We start from the raw sequence: 17,227 nt of genomic DNA on the forward strand, positions 1-17,227 counted from the left end.
ACACACTCGCGCACATCCGGTGGGTGCGTGTCTCTCGAGCACTGCACATTGTCCACCCCGTCGCGCACTTCACTTTCACACCCCCACATGAGATGGGATAGCGTCGCTGTCTCGCGTTTGCACACACTACACGTAGCGTCCTCGAACAGGTCCGGGCACATGTGGCGCGCCAGCGCCGGTGTCAGCACGGTTTCCGTCTGTAGTTGTCGGAACCTGACTGCCTCCGCCCTGGATAGTTCCCTGTGCGGGGGCGGAAAGGCTTGCCTCTGGTCGCGGTACCATCGCAGGACCTCGCCGTAGTCGGTGATGGGTTCTGCGTCTTCTTCCTCGTTGTGGTCTTGTTCGCTGGGGTCCGACGGGGCTTCCGCCACGGCTCGGCACTTTGCGAGTTCGCGAGCCGCGGCATCCGCCTCTTCGTTGCGATTGCCGATGTTGGTTGCCAGCTCCCTGCCTGCGTGGGCCGGGAACCATTTCAGGGCAACGGTGGATCGGATGGGTGCCGTCCCTGTTTCTGCGATCTTGGCCGCTGTCTTCCACACCACGCCGCGGGCGAAGTTGCGGATGGCGGTCTTCGAGTCGCTGAGGATTGTGGTCGTTCCCGGGATGCGGAGGGCTGCTGAAATTGCAGCCTCCTCCGCTCGGCTTGCCGCCCGGGTGCGCACCATGCTGGCTGTTAGCAGTTCCCCGGTGGATGCTCGAATGGCCACCGTCGTGAAGGCGTGTCGCTTTCCGCGACACTTGGCCGCGTCCACGAAGAGGCCCATTGCCGAAGTTCCTTGTAGAAACTTGCTGCTGTGGCTGCCAATCCTTTTTCAAAATTTCGGAGTGTTCAGGATGGAGGTTGGGCCTGGTAGGCACTAGCAGCTGTAGATTTGTCTGAAACTCCCGACCAAGCATCAGTTGTGCTGGGTTTTTCCCTGTTGACGAACTGACAGTGGAGTGTTGTTTAAGAAGAAACCTGGCCAAGCGAAGGTTGATGTCCGTACTCTTATCTCGCGCCAGCCAGCGCCAGTTTTAGTTCGTACACCATGCGTTCCGCTTGGCCGTTAGTTGCCGCATGGTATGGAGCACTGTGATTTTCCGAATTCCGTTCCACTGGCAAAAGGTGGCCATCTCGGCTGGAACGAACGCAGTGCCGTTGCCAGTAACGAGCTTCTCCGGAATTCCGAAAGTAGCAAACAGTCGACGAAGCTCCAGAATGACCGTTGCCGAAGTAGGCTTTCGGACGCACCGCACTTCCAACCGTTTGGTGTACGCGCCTACGATGACCAAGAACATTCCACCTTCGAGCGGTCCAGCAAAGTCCAAATGTAGCGTCTGCCAAGGGCGCGATGGGTGTTCCCAAGTAGGCAAAGGAGTTCTAGCGTCGTCTCTCCGGGACTGTTGGCACTGAATACATTCAGCCGCCGTTCGCTCGATTTCTAGGTCTATAGCAGGCCACCACACGTAATTGCGTGCGACCGCCTTCATCGCTACCACACCTCTGTGACCGGCATGAATAAGCTTCAGGTCCAACCACCGTTGGTATCACAACCCGTAAGCCTCAAAGCAGGCAACCACGCAGTGTCGACAACTCGGCGTCCTTTTAACGAAAAGGTTTGAAGGTGTCCGCAGTTAGGTCACGAATTCTGCCCTTTTGGACCGTATTGCAGACTTGACGAAGCGTCGGGTCTTCCTGTGTCAATAAGGCTATCGTTTGAGCAGATAGTGGGGAATTCGGAAGGGCTTCCGTCATGAGCACGTCAGCGGGAGGCCATAGTTCGTCATCGGTGGATGACACCTAGAGGAAGCCGACTAAGGACATCAGCATTTTGATGGAAGTTGCCGGGGCGGTACGCCAGCTCATAGTCGTACGCAGCCAGCTTGATGCACCAGCGCTTCATGCGCGGAGACACAACCGCCGGTACCGGTTTCCCGGGACTCAGAAGCCCAAGTAGAGGCTGGTGATCCGTGTAGATAATAACGTGCCGGCCTTCCAGGTACTGGTAGAGGTGAACGGCCCCAAAAACGACAGCAAGACCTTCTTTGTCCAGTTGCGAATAGTTCCTTTCGGCTGTCCCTAGAGTTCTGGACGCAAAAGCAATGGGGGCTTCCCGGCTTTGACTGTCTTTCTGGGCAAGAACTGCGCCAATGCCGTACGGAGAAGCATCGCAGGAGAAGATCAATGGTTTCGATGAATCGTAATGGCCAGCACAGTTTTCTGCAGCACAAGCTGTTTGAGCCGTTTGAAGGCTGCGGCATGCTTGGCTTCCAATCTCCAAGGCACATTCTTGGCGAGTAACTGGCAGAGCTCGTTGGCAATGGTGGCGCGATGCTCCAGGAACCGGTCATAAAAGGAAATCATGCCAAGAAACGATTGCAGTGTAGCCTTTGATGTAGGTTTCGGCAACTCCTTAATAGCCTTATTCTTCTCGTCCGTCGCTGAAATCCCCTTGGCGTCAATCCTGCGTCCGAGGTAAACAACCTCCGGCAGCCCGAAACGGCACTTCGACATTTTGGCTCACAGACCCTGAGCCTGTAGTCTTGCAAGGACTAAACCCAGGCGCTCATTGTCCGCCTTTTGCGTCGAACCGGTAACTGTGATGTCATCCAGGTGCGTGCACACGCATTTGATTCCAGCCAGGGTGGTTAACATACATCGCTGGAAAATGGCAGGAGCAGCCAAGATGCCAAACGGCAACCTCTTGACACGGTACAGGCCCTTGGACGTATTAATCGTCAAAATTGCGGCGGCTTCATCCGTGACCTTGAGCTGCTGGTAGGCTTGGGTCAGTTCCAATGTCGAGAAAATCTTCCCGCCTTCGGGCTTTGCCAGCACCTCACTTACAGTGGGTAGCGGATACGAAGCTTTTCTCGATGCCTCGTTGACAGTGCTCCGATAGTCGCCACAAAGACGAATGCTCCCATCCTTCTTCAGAATGGTGACAACGGGAGTGGCCCATTCAGAGTGTTGTATCGGTTCCATAATGCCTTGCCTGGTTAGCCGATCAATTTCTTCCTCGACACGCTCTTTAAGTGCAAACGGCACAGGACGAGCACGGAGAAACTTCGGTGATACCGAGTCCTTGAGCTCCAGCTTAACCAATGGCCCCTTGTACTCATTCAGGTTGTCGAAAACCGAACCAAACCGCTCCAGAATGGCCTTGATGCTGCTGTCACAGGCTAGGAGGTTAATGCCACGGATGCTTTGCCTAGCGGCTCGAACCACTTGCGGCCTAAAAGATTGCATCCAGGTGTCTTCACAATCACCAAAGGTAAGCTTTGGGTCGCATTCTTGTACTGCACCTCGACAACAACCGTTCTCAGTGCTTGGAGACCTTCCCCTGACCATGTGCGCAGAGCCACAGGCGTGTCCAGAAGAAAAGGTTCCTTGTTTGGCCAAGCACGGCGGAATGTGTCTTCGCTGACGATGGAGTGCGATGCTTCCGAATCCACTTCGGAAACCAGGTTCACATCGTGAACTTGAAGTTCGACCAGGTGCTTTTGAGGCACAGACGAAGTGAAGACATGGTTGAGGTCGTAGCATTGGGCTTGATGACATGGCTCGGTATCGCAAGTACAAGGTGGAAGGACGGCGTGTAGCTAACCACTGTGAGGTCTAGCCTTGTGGTGTCTTGCCTTTTTCTTTATGCACGCCTTCTCAATGTGACCAACCTTCCTGCAAAAACGACAACGTGATGATCGATGAACGCAGGAATCTGGGCTGTGCTGCTCGTCACAGCAGTAGCAGCGTTTGTCCGTTGTCTGGTGCGCCGCTGAATTCCTCCCAGGCACCTTCGCGCCGGTTTTGTTCACCTCTGAGACGCTGCCTTTGATGCTCTGCTGTTGCAAGTTTTAGCACTTTCCGCGCATAGCGATATGTCCAGCGCCTTTTGGAATGTCAAATCTTTCTCGGCGAAGAGACGTTGTTGCAGATAGGCATCTTGCAAACCCCAAACGAATCTGTCGCATAACATGACGTCGAGGGGGAGCATTGTTGCCTGCGGCCCCGATCCGTCTCCCTGCGCTGCGTCCGCCAACACCGGTGTGCCAAAATTGCACTGCGCCGCTAACGTTTTTAGGGTGGCGACGTAAGCCGTGATCGACCCGCCTGGTAGCTGGTCGCGTTGTTGGAAACGACGGCGACTGTAGAGTTCAGAAGGCCTGGGGTCGAAGTGGTCTCTCAGGCGGGATACGATCTTCTCGAAAGGAACTTCACTCGGTCTCTGAGGCACCACCAGTGCTTTTACCGTCTCGTACGTAGACTGCCGCAAAGCGTCAGAAAAAACTCCCACCTCCCCTAGCGGGAACCCCTGTGTAGGTGCGACGCATAGGCGGAGCGGCGAAGCGACCGCGTTTTATAGCGCGCATAACGTTGAGGGGACTGCGTAAGCCGGTCCCAGTCGATGACGACGTTGGCGTACTTGTAAAGCGACGTGGACTCTATAGTTCATCTCACAAGCTACCTGCAGCACTGTGGAGGCTACATTGTTATCAATAGTGCGCCCACTGAGGGCGCCTAATCCGCCGTGAAGGGGGTCCTGAAAGGACATTCCCTTCTCCCCTCTCGGCAAGTGGCACCGCACGGCCCCGGCGCCTTTTGTCGCTTCCTTCGCGGTGAGTTAGGCGCCCTGAGGGGGACAACAATGTAGCCTCCACAGTGCTGCAGCTAGCTTCTGAGATGAACTATAGGTGTTTGAGCCAAGCGTGGATGTTGCTTCGCCGGAGAACGGCACACCGGTTATATGCGCAGCGCGGCCGAAGGAGAGGAAACCGCGGAAGAGAGAGTACTGCACATGCGCCGGCCCCAGCGCGTCTGCCGCGGCTATGACGCAACGTGCCGCGGCTATGACGCAACACAATCCAACACAATTCCCTTTAATCCAATCCAATCCCAATCTAATCCTAGCCAAGCCAATCTAAGCCAATCCAATCCAATCCTATCCAATGCCCCTCGCGGGAGAGTGTTCGCTATCGGAGAGGAGAGGGGGTGAGCGGCGGAGAGCGCAGATGGCGCGGCGAGGAGAATGGGGGAGAGGTGGACAACGCCGACGACGACGACGACGACGACGACGCCAGAGGGACAAGGCGAGTGAATCAGATGCTCTGCATCTAAAACGGCACGTTTCCGAGCGTCCTCCGAGATGCCGTTGGCTTCGAAGTAGAACTGAAGCCGCTCCGACCACGAAGCCCAGCCCGTACCCGAAAACTCTTCGATGTAGCCGTGCGTAGCCATGTCACTGTAGTACGATGCATCAGTTCTAAAAATTCCCCGCATTTCCCCGAGGGGAAGAATGTGAAAGTGCGAATGCAGGAGTTGAATTTGCGCGGTTCGGTAATGTTCGCGAAAGAGAGATCACACACACACACACACACACAACTACAAAGAAAGAAAGATGCATTTATTCACAGACACCTATTTGTGTTGTCGTTGTAGTTGATTGCTAGGGCGGATCTCAGCTTTGAAATTTCGTGTCAGTACTCCTTTAAGCGGGTGCATTAGCCCTTCTCACGCCCGATTCTTGGCCAATCCCCCACGTGGGTATGTGCCATGTCAGCGGCCAGGCAGCACGCGCCCATCTCCCCCCGTTGCCAAGGAAGACGAGGAGATTCCTGGCCAATCCCCCACGTGGGTATGTGCCATGTCAGCAGCCAGGCAGCGCGTGCCCATCTCCCCCCGTTGCCAAGGAAGACGAGGAGATTCCTGGCCAATCCCCCACGTGGGTATGTTTCATGTCAGTGGCCAGGCAGCGCGCGCCCATCTCCCCCCGTTGCCAAGGAAGACGTGGAGCGCGCGCACCCGCAGCTGTTGCTATGCGGACGGCGGCGGACGCTTCAGGCTCGCTTAAGAAGTGCATTCGCACTTAAAACTGGTCACCCTCGTCACCAGTGTCAAGTCTCGAGGCCGTTTATTGCAGGAACCAGAAAAGAATCCAGCCGCTGGCTGCGGCTAAAACATGGCGTCAGTCAGCTGCACGCTCTGGCACGCCGGGACTTCGTCTTCGTCTTTCGTGGGCACGTGCACCCTAGGCACCCTAGCCCAGTCCATAGCGTACCGATATATAGCAGTTGCATAGCTAAAAGGCATCCCGTTAAAATTCCATAGTACATCAGGGGTGGCAAACGCTGTCTTCTTCATCTGCCTTTTGCACTGGAATTTGGCAATAACCAGATCGAAGATCGATACTAAAAATAATTCCGCTTCTTGTAAACAGTCCAAGGCATCATCGATGCGGGGTATCGGATCAACATCTTTCCGTGCGATTCCATTCAGTGCGGAGTAACCAATACAAAATCGAACGGATCTGTATTTTTTCTGCGCGAAGACAACAGAAGATGACCAAGGACTGTTTGAAGGACGAATGATTTCGCGCTGGATCATGTTAGCGACGTTTCCATTAAAGATTTTCAGCTCGGAAGAAGCGACACGGTATGGCCTGCTGCGAATGATCTGTGAACCGTCTGTTTAAATGCGGGAAGTGACTTCAGATGTTTGCCCGAGTGTGGTACTCTGAGAATCAGTGATTTGTGCTTGTGTAGGAGGTCCCGGAAAGAATCGGCTTGTTCCGGGGAGAGGTCGAAGCTGATAGTGGCGGAAAAAGCAGGGTGTGGAGCGTCAGAGGGCAAATTCAAGAGTGACGGAACAGAGCAGAGGGGAACAACCGAGACAGCTTCAGATTAAGCAGTGGTAATCATAGTAGTGCCGTGCCGTAAGAGTATTGGCTCAGGGCTAGTGTTAATGGCAACGAGCGCGCCATGACCCTTCGCAAAGCGGACAAGACAGGTGTCCATTGTCATACCTCTTGGGAGAAGCCGAGGCGAGGCATGATAAGCACGTGACCATCAGGACACTTGTCCTGATAGTAATCAGGTGATCAGTACCTGATGGTGATCAGGTGATGGTGATGGTGGTCAGGACAGTTGCCCTGACAATTGTCAGGTCAGGACGCCACGAAGAAAAATTGTCCTTTCATATCCAGGGTTCAGAACGTAATCCTCACTAGCCACCAAGCACTGCTGCTGGACATCTGAAGTTTCCATACGGTCTGTAGCAGAGCTCTTCGATGTAGGCAGTTGCGAAACTCCGCCTCAAAAAACGGCCCGCACCTGGACACTCCCTGCTTTGAATCATGCGTACCATGGCGCCACAGCGGCCGGCGCATGCACTATCCCAAAAACAAACTAATTATTCAAACTGACAATTTTACGTTAAACTCTGTTTTAAAGTGCATAATTTTTTATTTATGTGCTTTCGCAACTTAATAATTGCTATCTTAACTCTGGTTTTAAGGTTGCGATTGTTTCTGCGGCCGCGCATCGGCCTCAACCAATTGGCGCCGGTGCGCGCACTCCGGCACAACATAGGTCCGAACAGAAGTACTAAATCTGCAGTTATCGTTTGGCCTACAGCGCATTGTATGCCAAAACTAACCTAGTAGACGATCAATCGGCTCTAAATAATCAGTTTCAGCTTGCATAAAGATTTCGAAGCGACCTATTTATTTTTTTGCCGCCAGAAGACCGAAAAGAATGCGCAGCAGACCCCAGTGCGCAAGCGACGGTTGACCCCATGGTCGCATTTCTTTTTGCTACTTTTGCTTCGCATGTATACAAAACACTTACATAGTTGACCACATTGGGCTACTTTGGCATAACAAATTTACGTAAGCACTCAAATACCTTTTTCCGCCCAGGTCGTCGAGCGGCGAAGCAAGTTGTATAAGATGGCGCCACTGTAAAACAAGTTCCAAAGCAATGGACCAATCGTAGGGCCACTTTTTGATGCATGGGGCCTATGGGGAGTTTCGCAACTCCTATATCAAGTAACTCTGGTCTGTAGCGGTGACATCAATGTCCTAGTACTGGCACGTACAGATGACCGTGGATGCTGATAAGAGAAAGTCCCACTCTAAAATTAGTTCGTGAGAGCTACTGGATAAGACAGCGCACTGGACGTGGTGCCGAATCCCCTCAACCAATACACGTACTGTACAGTATCTGGATGGCTGGAGCACAACTTGGTTAGCAGTTAGCACCGCACAATGAAGATCCAGTATACTGGGTTTTCACTACGGCTATCCATAGTGCTATCCATACTATCCGCGTACTATCCGCAGCTACCGCACAGCTATCCATACTGCCGCCGCTAAAACCGTCAAAATTCAAGATACAAAGAGACAGCTTATCTAATGTCGCATTAAGAACCCCACTCTCCTTGTTATTTGTGCTCCCTATCCCTCGCCTCTGTTTGTTAACACCGTGATCAACACCATTGCACATTTTTAACCCTGCATGATACCGGAAACTGGTTTCCTGTTGCGCTTGCGAGGTGGCAAACGCATGCACCCACCAGAGATGTATATTTCCTGCACTCGACTTTACACATAAGGTCGGGACATGCTGTTATTAATGACACCACTTCTACTTATTATATCGCAAGTGCCGTCCAGTATTTGCTCCCGGACGCTCACCACAACAGTTACATCCACAACAAGAGCTCGCGAACATGTTTCTGGGACCACTAAAACTAATGTTTTTGAACCAATGCCGATCACAAATATTGTAGTTTCACTTGTTGAAGTTCATACCGTGCACGCCTTGGCTTCCTCCTCGGCACACAAACAACAGAACTTCCGAAATTATGACCTGTGCACGCTGCACAAAAGTCTAATGAACGAATTCCTGAGCAGGCTACACACATGTATTGGCCAATTCACTGAGGGCATTGATCAAAATCGACTAGCCCTACGCGGAAAATACGTGTTGCGAGACGTCCACTGTTATGACGGGCACGGCACGTAGTCCACACAGTCTCTGGCATCGTTGGTCACAGTCCTGAAGTACTCTACTATCTTCCGTACCATCTTCAACCGGCTGAAGGCTCCGAACTTGTTGAGTCTCGAGCAGCTATTTTCGTAATCTTCGTACTCGAGGTCGTATGCGGCGATGCCGAATCGGAGCAACGCGTTCTCCTCCTTGATGTCACAGAGCTGTGGGTATGAAGCACGAAGCATGTTTGCAAGGCATCACAACAGGGAAACAAAATCGCAAGCGAACTTGCACAGCGTGCAGTCAAGAGGACATTAAGACAGGATGCAACTTTCTCGAAGTTGAAACAACTAGACTTTGGAAACTCACTCCGCTTCATTCCAGCCACCAAATGCAGTTTTAAGAGCGAAAATTTAAGAAATGTTGACTAATTTTATAATTCTCTACATGTGACGTAATAAGGAAGGAGTGATGTAATAAAGGTCAGGAATTAAAAGTAGCTATAAGTGCGTTAACTGCACGAAAACATTCAAGTGACACGATGAAAAAGAACCACAGGTCCCACTACAATCGTCCAATTATGTTTCTTGGCGGTGCCCTAGGTCGAGTTGCCGCTAATTGCACAAACACGATGCCTTGACGTCATCGGGAAATCGCCAAGAAGCGTATGGAGTGTCGCAACATCTAAAAAATTTCTTCTTGCCTAACACCTCTCCCGTGAAGCAACGCTTTGGAATCTCTTAAACACACTTATATTTGACGTTTACTGAAAGCGCACCTTTACGCAGATTCCTTTTTCGTCGTCGTACACGAACACGAGGTTGCGCAACCCGTCGTACGTATACATAGCCCGGCTGGCCTCGTCGTACTGAAGCTTAGAGCTGAAGTCGGAGTCCGTGCACACCTGCGTGCCAAACACGCAAACCAGAAGTTACGTTAAGGAGAATCGCTTTGGTCTCGACGGACAGTAATAGCAACATTGACTGCAACATTCGCGACGCAATGGGGCGACAACACACGTGGCACGTGAGCCGACGTTGACTTGAAAGCAATCCGTGTTAACGACCTTCAGTTCCCTCCTATGCCCTAAACTACTGTTCCCTCTAACTAAAACCATCCTCAGCAAGGGGAGAAGGCACCAATCTTGCTGAAAAATCAGAGTGCTTGAGGCAGCGCCGTCATAAGTCGCGAATGTTTCCACAGGCAAGAGATGTAGTCACCATATTGTTCCTGTCAGATATTATGCACTGATTCAAAGATTGGCCTATCCAACTTAATCTTTTAATAATTACCTCTACTGTATGTATAAGCCGCAAAGAAAGGTTTCTTTTTCCTTTGATATCAGGCGTTCTAATACTGGTAAGCATTCAATAGTTGTACAATTTCGTACGGTTGAAAATTCCTGCTGGTAGTTTGGTCAATTACTATCCACGTAGAAATAATGATTCTTCTTCTCAAACGTTGTCGGAAAGAATTACATCACACGCAACCCTAAACTGTTTCTCTGTGTATGCATCATCTTAATGGTTATCGTGCGAATCCTGCTCCAGGGTTAGAAAACATACCACCTGCAATGACATTGACCCCTTTTATGTAGCACAAGCCACATCTTCTTCCTTAATGAGACGAATTTGTCAAAAAGTCACAGTGTGGCACCATTCGGAATGAGCAAATTCTGATCTCCCCCCAAAACCTAAAATTTAACGAAAAAAGTCCGAAGAACAACGTTGGAAATACGAGTGAAAATATCGTAAACGGACCAACTCTGGAGTATGCCTTCAATCTTCGGTTAAAAAACCTAATTAGCGAAGTGAAATCATTTCATTGCTATAATAATTGTATAAATTTGCATCACTGGCGAAAAGAAAAAGAATAAAATAATACATCTTTTGATACTACGCCTTATTCGGCTGTCAAGAATTCGCACTTTCGCCAAGCGGCATAGGAATGCTACCACTCTTAGGCAATTCTCTGTTTTTCTGGAGATTTTTGACAAGTCCGAATGCGGCACCACCCAGAAGGTGCAAGCTCTAATTTGTGTCAAGAGTAGTTTGTGAATGCTGTCTCAGTTCTGTTTATATCCCCGGAATGTCAACTATTAACTTCCCACTGCTATTATACTGGGCTGACTGAATGCACTATTTCCAACCAAATATGACACCATACCTCGATCCCACTTGTACCTCAGTCTTCTCCTGATAGCACCTTCATTACCGTGGTAGTCCACCGGCAACCAGTTCTCCGCATCTCAAGACCAGCACGACTCTGCTTCTTTCTGTTACTTTAAGCTGGGATGTCTACCACCATAGTTTGCTCCCCGACTTATGAAGCGCACTTTCTCACCCATTCCCCATTACTATACCTACACAAAGCAAACGTCAACTCGGCATAATCAGATCCATGGTGAAAAAACAGCGCAAGAAACACAGGGACAAAAATAGGAGACGACGCACAGCGCTGATGCGCTGTGATGCGCTGTGCGTCGTCCCCTGTTTTGTTTTGTTTTTTTGTCTCTGTGTTTCTTACGCTGTTCTTTTTACCATGAACCTAAATCTGCACCAACAAGCCCAACTTGCCATCTTAACTCAGCATAAATAGGTTTGCAGACACAGTACACCTCAAATTACGGTCTTGTGTTGATACCTGAAAGATTATGATGCTTTCTGAAGGTAAATCTTAATTATGGCCCTGATGGAGCCTTGTCAAAAACCGAGCGCATTTCACCGTAGATTAGTTGGTCGGCCGGAAAAATTTGACAAGTTCACTGGGCACCCGGCGCGTGTGAGAAACCGGACTTTCGTCGTGTCAAAACGATTAGTTGAAAGCCGCGAGAACGAAACACTTCCGGATTAGACAATACATGCATCGATCAGCAAGAAGAACCACAACAGCATACCTTTATCTCATAAATCACGTCGTGATCATCATCATCATCATCACCATCCTATCTACGCCCACTGCAGGGCAAGGGCCTCTCCAATTAATCTCCAGCTACCCCGGTTCTGTGCCAACTGTGACCAATTCATCCCCGCAAACTTCTTGATCTCATCTGCCCATGTAACTTTCTGCCGCTCCCTGCAACGCTTGCCTTCTCTAGGGATTCACTCTGTTACCCTTAATGACCAACGGTTGTCTTGCCTGCGCATTACATGCCCTGCCCACATCCATTTCTTCTTCTTAATTTCTACTGGTATGTCCTTAACACGCGTTTGTTCCCTCACCACCCCGCTCTCTTCTTGTAACCTAATGTTAGGCCTATCTTCTTCCGTTCCATTGCTCGCTGAGTCGTTCTCAATTTAAGTTGAACCCTCTTAGTGAGCCTCCCCGTTTCTGCCCCGTAGGTGAGTACCGAAAAGATGCATCTGTCATACACTTTCTTCTTCAGGGACAACGGTAGGCTGCCATTCATGGTCTGAGAATGCCTGCCGAATGCACTCCACCCCATTCTTATCCTTCTGATTATCTCTGCCTTAAGGTTGGGATCCGGGGTCACAACTTGGCCTAAGTAGATATATTCGCTTACCAATTCGACTGCCTCGCCACCTATCTCAAACTGCTGTGCTGTCCCGAGGTTATTGATCATTACTTTAGTTTTCTGCATATTTATTTTCAGGCCAATGGCTCTACTTTGTTTTTCAAGCGCGGTAAGCATGCTTTGCAATTCGTTCCCCGAGTTACTTAGCAACGCAACGTCATCAGAAAATCTCAGGTTACTGAGGCATCCTCCATTAACCCTTACTCCCACCTGTTCCCAATCCAATGTTCTGAATATTTCTTGTAAACATGCTGTAACATTAGAGAGATTGTGTCTCCTTGTCTGACTCCCTTTCTTCTAGGTATTTTTCTGCTGTCCCTATGGAGGATGATGGTAGCTGGGGACCCAGTTTAAATATCCTCTAGTATTCTTACATAATGCTCGTCTACACCCTGGTTCCGTAGTGTCTTAATGACTGCTGAGGTTTCGACCGGGTCAAATGCTTTCTCACAATTATCAATGCTATATATATATCGGAATACCACGTATTGGGATACATTTAGACCGTTCGTGGATGCGTTTGTGTGTGAAAAATCGTCGCATAGGTTCTTCCATCGTTTGATATAGGTCTTTGAAGGTTTGGCGATCGATTTGATGCATTTTCAGTGAAGGTTTTGACGCAGTTTTGATGCGAGAAATCGTTCCCGTATCTTTCAGTTTTCTTAAAGAAGGAATGGTAACTTTTTCGTGCACTCTTATCCTCCATATAAATGCACCGGGACGTAGCAGCATAAATGCTCCGAACCAATTTGAACACTGCTATTATCTTTTAAACATGGTCAGTTACGCATACATCAATTACTCGTCCATACAGTTATGCATACATCAATTACTACACCATGACGCAGCTCACATTCCTTAAAGCTTACTTGAGTGAAGTTGATAGACGTTATTCTCACCTCAGTGTACGGTCCAAAGGACTTGGCCAGAGGGTCATGCTTGCACTTTGACCGCATTCCCAGTGGCTGGTTAGAACGGGGAATCGACCAGCGGCCCTTCATGCCCACCGAGATCAACCACGTGGTATTCCCACCAGCCGCCTGGGCCTTTCTTAGCGCTCTTGCCGCCGTTGACTGCAGTGTGATGAAACGCATTCATTTCAAACGGGTGGTCCAAACTAGCCTGAAAATCGCGCTTTGCGACGGACATAGTAGACTAGTTAGGGGAAACACTCCTGCTAAATACAGCATGACAAACTAACTTTGGTCAATAATAACTAAAACGTTGGCGTCGTTTAACGCGGTGAATTTGAGATTAGCCTGAGAGCGGAGTGCTGCCCCTGAGATAGTTCTTGGTTATTCTTAGTTTAGCTGTGTTACAGTAGTTCAAAGGCTGGCAAGCATATTGAAACTGATTCGCACAAGCGCATAAATTGAGAACTGTTCCGCCGGTTAATGCGGTGATAATAGGGCAGCTGAGGAACTTCCCGTAGTTGCTATACCCATTTAACATGATTGAACAAGCTGTGGAAAGGGTAAGCAGGGCTCTGCAGGTTTGGCAAGCGCTCTGAACAAAGCTTATACACGAGGGCTGACCGCAAGCCCTGAAGCACCGTCGTCAGAACGGGTGATCTCCTAACATCGGGCAAGCAGCAGACATAAGCGGATATCACGATTGGCGAACAGGGGATGGGGCAGCGTTACCGTGTTTGACATCACCGGACGACACCCCCCCTCCCTAGCAAGTCGCTTTCCCCTGACCTGCTAATATTAGCGATAAGCCGAGGACAGCGTTATCTGGGTGTAAGACAAAACTTGGTGCACTGCAAGGAAGCTTGACAGCAGTAGCACCTTCCTGGAGGCAGGGAAAGAGCCAAAGCAATTACAGTCAAACCCCATTATAACGAACCCGGATATAGCGAATTATGATATATATCGAACAACAAAAAATCAGTTACGAAAATACACGCGAAACATATTCCGTATAACGAAGTTCACATCGGATATATCGAACTCGGCGCGCCTAGAATTGCCGCCCAAATGCATGGTCTCGGAGCGGCGATTGAGATGTTGAGCCTCCCATGGAGCGACGTGACTCCCGGCACTTCCCGCAACTGTTTCCGACGCGCCTGACTGACGGTTAAACCCTCCCAGTCAGCGAGTCCGGACCAAGACGTAAGCATCGATGAATTGTGAGAAGAGCCCGCCAACGTAGTGCCCTTCGAGGATTGCCGGAGTGTCGACGACGACGTTGACTTCGCTGTGAGCCCCTCGGACGCCAACACCGTCACCGATGCCATAGCTGCTGGCGCTGCTGGAGCAACCGAAGAGGCGGAGCATGTTGCGAATGAAAGCCGTCTGATGCTTAATGAAGCGCTTTTGGCAGTCAATATGCTCCACCACTATTGGTTCGATATTGAAGGGCACGTACTTCTATTGATGCAAATGACGTCTCATGTAAAGAATGCTGTACTAGTTTATGCCGCCAAAACGAAAGTTAAAACAAGAATCACCGCTTTTTGGGAAAGCAGGTAGTTACAGCGGGAAGTACCTTTATCCCTTGCATTAAATAGATAGTTTTGCGTATGGTGATGGCATACTTTATTGTGTTCGTTTCGGCATGCGGGAATGGCAGGAGGAGAGGTGGTGGGGTGAGGAGGTTCCACGCATCGCGAACTTGTAACAAAATAATCGTTATAGGTGGGTTCGGCAATTTAAAACTATTGGATATAGCGAGCTAATCGTGGCGCATATTGCAGTTCGCTATAACCGGGTTTCACTGTATACCTAATTCGTCGGAAAAAGGACCGAATTGGTGACTCTTAGCATAGCTCACCAGATCATACGTGTAGCCCGTGGATCCTATCGGCTTGTAACGGAGGGTTGGCGGCACAACCGTGCAGTCTGCAATCTCGTTGTCCCCGAATGCGTAGTGACCTTGCGAGATGAGCAACGTGGGCCTGTAGATGTACCTGAAATAAAATGAGAATAGGGATGCCGCTGGATGATGCTGGTTATACTGAGGAACAGCTGCACTGGGTTTTTTTTTTTTATCTCCGCGACTGCCTACGCGTAAGGGTGAGATGCATTGATCTAGCCATGCCGAGGCTACACGAAGTACAACCAGTGTAACCAGCGACCACATTCCTCCCTTAACGCTGTTGTTACTGACACTGCATGTTAATGCTTCGTTGTTAAGAAGTCTGTCATATCATCGTTGTCAAGAAGTCTGTCATATCAAAGACTGTCAAGAATCAGTCATGAACCGACCTCATTTGGGAGCCGAAGTGGTCACCATGTGTCGAAGCCACTGCGCCCAGCACGATGTAGGGTGGCCTGTCGGGGTTGGGCTTCTGGTTGGCCACTTTGTGCAGATCCTGTTCAAGAAACGAACCAAGACGCAAGCCTAGCTTACGCTTGCTACTGAATCAGTACTTTCTATATTCAAAAAAGTTCTTAACCAGATAGACGCATTTGTTCTCTCAAGAAGCAACGCGGTAGTGCCCATATAACTCTGTGGTATAACGGAGGACCATTTCCTTTTGAAGCACGGTGCTTCAAGATTATCATCAGATTATCATCGAATACATGATGAGCCACCACTGGGGCTCAGTGTCTGAGGCGTTGTGCTGTTAAACCCAAGCACTCAGGTTCGATTGCCGGCCACGGCCGCCGCTTTTAAGATGGAGGCGAAAAGCGAAAACACCTGTGTGTTCGAGATTTCGGCGCACGTTAAAGATCCCCAAGTCATCAAAATTAACTTGGAGCCCTCAAATACGGCGCGCCTCATCCCCTGTGTAGCGTCCGCGCGTTAAACCCCACAACCAATCATGATGAATCACTGAACTTGAAACAGGACGCTTCCATGACTGGGCTTTCGCCCTGAAGAATGTACCCATCACAATACTCGCAGTATTCACCCACAAACCTTTTTAATAGTTTCCGGCATTCTTATGCAATCTGATGTAGGAAGAAGTACATCGTCCTCCCACAACACAATATTGCCCCACACAATACAACCTCTGTAAGACCGACCTTATCCTTAACATTATGACCTTATCTTTACTGACTTTTAATGACCTTTAATGACCTTTTTAATGATCTTTAATGACCTTTTAATGACCTTATCCTTAACATTTTGAGTGTATCTTTACACTCCATAAGCATGCAACAACAGAACCTCCTACGACTTCGCGATGCAGCGTTTGCTATTAACAACGTACGTCATCCTCATTCACACACACCTTTGATGGCATGATTTATTCTCTTATCCGTAAAGAAAGATTCCCATAGAATGAGTGCCGATCAGCACTAGCGCCCCCACTCGCCCTACTCGCGGTTTTTGCCATGGTTTCCGACATTCCTTACGTTCGCGGCAGCCATCAACGTCAACCCTCTTGGACACTTCAACAGGTTGCTCCATCTTGCACAACCTAGTGCTGCATTCCAATGGAAGATCTGCAGCACTTTCGGAGCAATGTATTCACTCCATTTGGAGCAAACGCATTCCACTGTCCCATCGGGAGCAACCGAATCGTGTTCCGATGGCCGTTGGAGCCAAGGTCGCGACGTGAAGCAAGAACAGTTGCTCCTCCAAAATCGGCGGAATGGACCGGAACTCGCTTGGCGCTTTCTCGTCTCTCGTGACGTCGTCGTGTTTTCCTCCCGTCTACTCTCCTCCTCGAGCCGCCATGGCGTCCGCTCCAGCAAATGCCAGCAGTATCCAAAGATGGCAACAGATGCAGCGCGCCATGTCGCTCTCGTGGTTGCTACACGAGGAAAGCGAGGGCGGCTCAAACAGCTAAAGCTTAAAATCAGGCAGCGATAAGCCCAGCGCCAACTACGACTGGATAGACACCGCTCCTTCGGCGTATTTAAAGCCGATAGTCGTTCTTAAGCTACTTGAACGGAAAAATTCTGGTCTGTCTGTCACTCTCACTCGATTCAGCCAGCCGGCCAAAGTAAACCAGATGCTGCGAAATAGTCTTATATACTCACAGTCAAA

General features: G+C 49.8%; 1 protein-coding gene across 1 annotated transcript in view; it reads right to left on the reverse strand.

Moving 5' to 3' along the window:
- Nucleotides 1-8,745: 8,745 nt before the first annotated feature.
- LOC144139645 (uncharacterized) overlaps nt 8,746-17,227 on the reverse strand; it is a 28,962-nt gene continuing 20,480 nt past the window's right edge. The window contains exons 5-9 of the mRNA XM_077671941.1: nt 15,493-15,599; nt 15,059-15,194; nt 13,183-13,356; nt 9,527-9,652; nt 8,746-8,969 (exon numbers count right to left, since the gene is read on the reverse strand). Coding sequence (XP_077528067.1) covers nt 8,760-8,969; nt 9,527-9,652; nt 13,183-13,356; nt 15,059-15,194; nt 15,493-15,599 — 753 coding nt within the window. The 3' untranslated portion in view covers nt 8,746-8,759. The remainder of the gene's footprint in view (nt 8,970-9,526; nt 9,653-13,182; nt 13,357-15,058; nt 15,195-15,492; nt 15,600-17,227) is intronic.

The sequence above is a fragment of the Haemaphysalis longicornis genome, unplaced genomic scaffold, assembly GCF_048455015.1.
Source record: "Haemaphysalis longicornis isolate Haplotype H1 unplaced genomic scaffold, Haemaphysalis longicornis Haplotype H1 scaffold_5, whole genome shotgun sequence".
NCBI classification, from domain to species: Eukaryota; Metazoa; Arthropoda; class Arachnida; order Ixodida; family Ixodidae; genus Haemaphysalis; species Haemaphysalis longicornis.